We start from the raw sequence: 7,500 nt of genomic DNA on the forward strand, positions 1-7,500 counted from the left end.
CCGGGTGTCTCTGGCTGTTTCGCGCCTCCTGGTTGAAGCGGTCCAGGTCTTCTGGGTTGCTGAAGCGCAGCAGGCTGTCCACGCGCGCGTCAGGCTGCAGAGCGCGCAGGTTGAAGTCTGCCGAGGTGAGCGTGGTGCGGCTAGACTCGTCGCACAACGCTGCTAGAGACGGTGACCTCACCTGGACACAAAGATATATGAATATTGTAAATATGAGATGAATTTTGTCAAACTGTGATGAGTAGTGATGTGGATTGGCACTGCCCTCACGATCTGATTCGATCACGATTCGGGAGGTAGCGATTCGATTTGATTCAATGCTATGCGATCCGATCCGATTCAATTCCACAATGCATTGCAATGCATTACATTTCTACTGAAAGCAAAGCAAATGTTTAATCAGTCATGATGAGGCAATACAAGTAGTCAGATACTGAGCAACAATTTATTGGCTGTTTTCTCTAACAGTCTGTATCAGTCTGTATCAGTCTTCCAATTTTTTGAACTGCTTTTATTTAATTTAACATTCATTTGCTCCTGAAATATCCATGGAAGTAGTTGAAACTTAAAAAAATTGACGTATCGATTCTGGAACTTGCCGGATCGATTCTGGATCGTCCATGCCGGCATTGGATTGGATCGCCGGATCGATCATTGTTGACACCACTAGTGATGAGCCTGATGAGATGGACATTCACATTTCATAATTTGCTAACTTTGAAGCGCTGTAAAGTATATCTCAACAGATTAAATCAATATTTCATCGAATAGTGACCATAAAGACACTCACAGCCAAAGTAACACTAACAATCCTTGCTCTTCTTCACCTGAACGGATTGCATTGCAACCGAACCATTTACTTTCGTACTTGATGCCTAAGACTTAGTAAGTACATCATAAATAAAAATTTACCTTGGCCTCCCCCAAGTTATCCCGTACTTAATTTTTCATCATTTCCCCCAAAGACTATGAGCAGTAATTTATAGCAGTAATTTAATACATATAGTATGGACTAAGAAAACAGTTCATGCCTAAGGCTAGTCTGCACATGATGACCTCTGTTACATATGTATGGGGGGAAAAAACCCATGGGAAGTGCACTGTTGGCCATGCCAAATACCAGAGGATAGCCATTGCAATTATTCGCCCCAATTATGACATCACTTCCTGTCTCTCCAAAGAATGCATTCCCCACTGGCATCCCCCATGCATGCCTCCCAACAGCAAGAGACAGTGAAGTGGCGTGACATGATATCACCCATGTGCCTCTGACACGGCATTAAAATGCAACAGTGGGTTACACCCTCTTAGCAAAACACACATTTGCATGTGAGTGAAAGAACAGTGCTTCCTTTTCCTTATTGCTTGGATGCTGTATGGAGTGCTACTGTGCTGTCTGTTGTCATGCCTACTCTGTAGTTCTTTGTTTCTAGGTCATGTATATTGTCATGCCTACTTCAGTTTGCATTGCCTGTAGCCCGAGAAGGATCTCTTCCCAGGGGACTATAACTTAAACCTGTACATAGAACGTGTGATTTCTAGTGTAACTTCGGGGCTCGAACCTGCCACCTACCAGTCAATGGTCCTGTTGGGGCCTGGGAGGCACAGCAAGATACCACTGAGCTAAATGTGCAGGCCCAATAGCTCAACACTACTGATATAGCATAAGGCATCGGGAGGGAGGTTTACCAACGTTTCAAGCCACACTAGTTGGCCTCAGTTACACTAGCAGGCAAAGGCAACTCATATCTGGCCTTGAAAGGGCGTAACATGCACTTCACTCTCCCTCTAGGGCACTACGGGCACTCTCAATTTCGGTGTTCTTTTCCCATGCCTATACCATGACAAACATACGATATACTGGAAGACAGCCATTCCCAAACTGTGGGCCCTGAAGGTATTCCAAGTGGGCCTTAAAATCACTTTCTAAAAATCGAAATAATATTTGTGCATGTTGCTGTTGACTATTTATTTGAGTTATTGTTTATTGGGTCAGAGTTGGGCACCAGATATTTGTGAACATTTCAAGTGGGCACCAAGTTGGAAAAGGTTGGGAATAGAACCTCTGCTGTAAGACCATCCTTATCACAAGAATGACATTGCTCTAGGGGGAAAAAACATGATTAGAGAACTCTCTATCCCCATTCCCATCCATGGTATAATACTCCCATCTCAAGAAAAAGCCACAGTGCATAAATGTGTCTCATAAACAAACAAAAGGGATGAAGGCTGCGTTTCTCTCTGACAGGACCCACTAGCAGGCTAAGTGGATGGGAACGCTGGCAGAGAAAGTGTCTAGGGGAAGCACTGGCAGCGCTTGAGCATGTGTTTTGGCCAAGAGAGCAACAGCAACAGCACTGACAATGGGCTTGTTCTTTTTTTTCTTATTCCCCCCTCTCCTCCCCACAGCCAGCCCTTTGGATGATGATGAGAAGGACTGCACTGAAAACAAGGGCCTCCGAAGCCAGGATAATTAATACTTGGCAGGACACAGCTTGGGGCGGAAACAGAGAGAGAGAGAGAGAGAGAGAGAGAGAGAGAGAGAGAGAGAGAGAGAGAGAGACAGAGAGAGACAGAGAGAGACAGAGAGAGACAGAGAGAGACAGAGAGCAAGAGGGGTGGAGGGCAACATGGGCAGGAAAGTGGAGACAGGGAGGTAGGGAAGGAGGCAGTGAGAGTGAGAAAAAGAGAGAAAGAGGGGAATGTGAAGTGAATGAATATTCATGGCTCATTGTGTGGCAAGCCTTGGCCAAACAGGAAAGGCTTCCAGTCTCTGATGCTACTAATAGGGAAACAACAACACTTTCTTTCTTTCTTTCTTTCTTTCTTTCTTTCTTTCTTTCTTTCTTTCTTTCTTTCTTTCTTTCTTTCTTTTACCCCTCCTTCTCACCCCTTCCTCCTCCTTACTCCCCCCCCCTTTTCTCTATCCCCATTTCTCACCCTTCCTCCTTCACCACAGCACCCTGACTTCTTTGCTTCACACCATTTTTTTCTCAATTAATTCTGTGCCCTTCCCATTTAAAGTCCCATTTAAAGTCCACTTTCTCCTGTTCACAACCACCACTGCTGTGTGCTAGTTTGGAGATAATGTATTAAAATACACAAAAGATAAATACATTATATAACCGATCTTTGAAGGCCTCTGTTTATTTTGAGGCCTTTTGTCTTCACATGCAGATCAAACACATGGTCTGAAACAAGTCTTTGTCTCTGTTACTCAATCGCCCTATAGATTAGAGTACACAAAACCGTGAACACAGCGCAGAGCAAATACAGGCAACTAGTTCCTGGCGAAACAATCTAACAAGTGAAATACTGAAGCAAGAGCATATGAAATGTCCTGCTATTAAAATCTCATATTAGGGTGAGATATGTTCATAGTGTAGATGACAATTGACTGTAATAGCTTGAGTTGTATGTTGTGATGACGCCTAATCTAGGCTTTTTATCTCAGGAATGTTCTGCGTGGTAAATCTCCTGTGGTTATGATGTAATAATGGGACAACTTCATGCAGGTGAACACATGTAAGGTCTGATGCCCTGCAGCAACCCGTCAATGTGGATTAGCAGCTAAGCCTACTAAGAAAGACATTTAGTTTCACTATCTGTAGTATTTTGTTGAGTTGATGCGGGTATCTCCTTAACAACGGGACTGGCATAGCCTTGCATAGCTTTGCAAAGCACTTCAAAGCAATAAAGTGCACCAAGACACTTTCACTTTTTAGTTCATATTTAAGTCAGCAGAAGACAGTCAAGAGTGGTGTATGTAGGCGTTGGACAACTCAGCTCAAAGTACACCACCATGTCTGTCCAAGTTTAAACAAGCTTACGGCCCCAAGCACTTTATGAAGGCTGGAGGGGCCTAAAGAGCCAGGCAACATGTTCTCACAAAATTCGGTGAAGTTAACACGAACAAGATGGACACAAAATTTGAGCCAGTTCTACAGATCTTGACAAAATTCCCTGAAGCGGTCGCAGAAGTACTTTCCGTGATGGGCCCACAGACGTTCTATCCTCCAGGTCCCGTCTGTACATTATATGATTTCTGACAACAGTATGCCCATATCTAGGAGCAAAGTAGCCTCTAAAGAGCCCATATGACAGCAAGTGGCCCTGCAGCCAAAAAATGAGAAGATGTGAGTGCTGATTATTCCACCAGCACTGTAACAACAGGTTCTTCTTTTTCCCGTATCTTCTTATCAGAACTGAAGAAGCAGCCATGATGACACACACTGCAACATGACGCGAGCGGTACACATGCTCCAAACTTACCCGACCAAGCTCACAACAATGGATTTCACCGCATGTCACTGTCATTCCCACACACCAGATTGGGCAAACAAATAAAGCGTCAACATGTGGAAGGAGCATGTAACTGTGCAGAGAGCAATTGAATTCCCAGGCCCAGTTTCTTATATTCAACTGTTATTGAAGTGATTTTATTTTAGGGTATTTAACTAGTTATTAGTTACAGTACAGGTAGATGTGTTAACACCAGGTTCAGATGCTACAAACTCTGCCACATATTCCTTTTAACAAAAGTGACTCCCCAAAGTAGTAGATAAATACGTCTTTCTGAGTGGCCATTATGGAAAGCCGTTTACCTTCCTAACGAATATCGATACATTTCTGAACCGATGTTGAGCTGAGAAAGAAGGTTTGATCTGAAAGTCATTCAAAGACACACATACCGCTGGCTCCTGCTTCCCAGGCTGCAGGTCTGACTCGAAGACTTGCCTCTGTAACTGCTTATGAAGGCCTGCCCGTTCCGAATAGGCCGTCCACCCATCGCCTTGACATCTGTGAAGAACCAGGGAACAGGCCAATGTGTCCATTTTTTTATTTACTGAGCAAAACTTCTCAAACAATATCTCTTAGTACAATGTATCAGGGCCACTGACAGCTTTGGCCGGGCCTAGGACAAAGTCCTCTAAAAGGGCTCCCCACCCAATACATACAATGTAATGAGGACCAAATTCTGGGCCCTTTCCTTGCCTTGGCCCGGGACAACTGACCCCTTTGCCCCTGTTGCTTCCCCTGCGCAGCATGTTTTCTTTTTTGTAACAGAAATACTAAGGTGCATTGCTGCCGAAACAGGAACACCAAACAACCCCCAACACGATTTGTTTTTGGTAACATTTATTTAGCCCAGTTCCCACAGAGTTTCAGTAATTCTTCTGTCATGGCCAAGAAAGGCAGCAAAAGTAACAAGTACACCAAGTAAGTATTGAGTTCCTCCTTGATGCCTGTGCAGAGTAAGAGCACGAAAAAAAGAGGGCATGGCCATAAGAAATGTCCTTCAAAACAAAAGCTCTACATACTCACAAAACATAACTTGGTTTCTAGTCAACATTCAACACCATATTGCATTTGGAAGTACCTAGTAAATACCTAGGATTCCATTCAATTTAGTAATGCACATTTCAGTTATTCCAGTGACAAATCTTCACTTGGAAATGTGATAAATGTTCACAATCTGAGCCCCGATCTCTCGGAGAAACCTGTGTCTCTGTTACAAATACCGCAGCCACAACATTTCACCATCTTTTAGGGGAAAAAAATGGTGCGAGCTGTGTTAAAATCAGACCTCTATGTGAGCTGTTTTTTGGCTACGCTGTGATAGGTGAATTGTAGTACCATTTAAAATGCATTAAAATGTACTTACAGTCCCAAGAAAAAGTTTGTACACCCTTTGAAATTTCTTACCTTTCTGTTAAAATTGGTCATAAAACATGGTCTGATCTTCCCGGAAATCACAAGAAGGAACAACCAGAGTCTGCTTTAACTAATTCAACCCAAACATTTACAAGTAATCATATTTTCATTGGCCATAAGATGTAAACATTCACAGGACAGCAAGGCATAAGTAAGTACACCCTAGCATTCAATAGGTTTTAACTCTAAGTTAGTCGCAATAACCTCAACCAGATGCTTCCTGTAGTTGCAGATCAGATTAACAAAACAATCTGGATGTATCTGGTCTCCCTCTTCTTTAGAAAATGCCTCTCGTCAGCAAGGTTTGTGGGATGTCTGGAGTGCATAGCTTTCTTGACTTCATGCCATATAATCTCAATTGTTTTTTGTCAGGGCTTTGACTGGGCTATTCCAGAATGTGTATTTCATTATTATAAAGCCATTCTAAAGTGCTTCTAAAGTATGGGTTGTTGTCACATTTCAGGACCCATACTCTTGTGTGCTTCAACTGTGTGACAGACTTCCTCACGTTTTTTCTGTAAAATATCACAATAAATTTGAGTTCATTGTTCCACTGATAATAGCAAACTGTCAAGGGCCTGAGGCAGGAAGGTAGCCGCATATAATGATGCTCCCGCCACCATACTCAAAGGTGGAGATGATGTTTTGGTGAAGGTGTGGTTCTCCAGTTCTCCTCCAAACATGACATTGTGTGTTCCCCTGAACAATTCAACTTTGGTTTCAACGTTGGTCTACAGAATATTTTGCAGTAATTCTATGAAGCATATAAATGCTTTTTCGCAAACCTCAAAGGTGCAGCAATATTTTTTTGGTCAGAAACCCCATTAATTTTAGATTGGCAGAATGAATCCCATTTTTAGCTATTCTTGGTTACATCTCCTCTTCTGAGTATGGTGGTGGGAGCATCATTATATGCGGCTTCCTTGCTGTCTCAGGTCCTTGACAGTTTGCTATTATCAGTGGAACAATGAACTCAAATTTATTGTGATATTTTACAGAAAAAACGTGAGGAAGTCTGTCACACAGTTGAAGCACACAAGAGTATGGGTCCTGAAATGTGACAACAACCCATACTTTAGAAGCAAATCGACTTTAGAATGGCTTTATAATAATGAAATACACATTCTGAAATAGCCCAGTCAAAGCCCTGACAAAAACAATTGAGATTATATGGCATGAAGTCAAGAAAGCTATGCACTCCAGACATCCCACAAACCTTGCTGACGAGAGGCAGTTCTCTAAAGAAGAGGGAGACAAGATACAAACAGATTGTTTTGTTAATCTGATCTGCAACTACAGGACAAGTCTGGTTGATGATATTGCAACTAACTGAAGGTTAAAACCTACTTAATGCAAGGGTGTACTTACTTATGCCCTGCTCTCCTGTGAATGTTATGGCCTTATGACCAATAAAAATATGATAACATGTAAATGTTTGGGTGGAATTAATTAAAGCAGACTCTGATTGTTCCTTCTTGAGATTTCCGGGAAGATCAGACCATGTTTTATGATAAATTTTGACAGAAATGTAAGAAATTTCAAAGGGTGTACAAACTTTTTCTTGGGACTGTATAAGTGGACTGTTATCAGTCTTACCTCCTGCTGACGATTAGCCAAGGCTGTGTGTAGCTCTGGACACAGTCCCTCACATGTGGGTCAAGCTCTGCCCTGTTGACACAAAGAGAGAAAGCCCCATGGATGGTGTGCAATAGGGGGTGGGGGGTGACAAATCAACTTTATATCCTTCAAGCAATCAAGTGGTTGTGGTTAAGCTCATGACTTTAC

General features: G+C 42.6%; 1 protein-coding gene across 1 annotated transcript in view; it reads right to left on the bottom strand.

Moving 5' to 3' along the window:
- Nucleotides 1-7,500, bottom strand: part of dock8 (dedicator of cytokinesis 8) — a 119,212-nt gene that overhangs the window by 67,555 nt on the left and 44,157 nt on the right. Inside the window, exons 4-6 of the mRNA XM_063186211.1 lie at nucleotides 7,312-7,383; nucleotides 4,692-4,800; nucleotides 1-181 (exon numbers count right to left, since the gene is read on the bottom strand). The exon at nucleotides 1-181 is cut by the window's left edge and continues 32 nt beyond it. Coding sequence (XP_063042281.1) covers nucleotides 1-181; nucleotides 4,692-4,800; nucleotides 7,312-7,383 — 362 coding nt within the window. The remainder of the gene's footprint in view (nucleotides 182-4,691; nucleotides 4,801-7,311; nucleotides 7,384-7,500) is intronic.

This window comes from Engraulis encrasicolus, chromosome 21 (assembly GCF_034702125.1).
Source record: "Engraulis encrasicolus isolate BLACKSEA-1 chromosome 21, IST_EnEncr_1.0, whole genome shotgun sequence".
In the NCBI taxonomy this organism is placed as follows: Eukaryota; Metazoa; Chordata; class Actinopteri; order Clupeiformes; family Engraulidae; genus Engraulis; species Engraulis encrasicolus.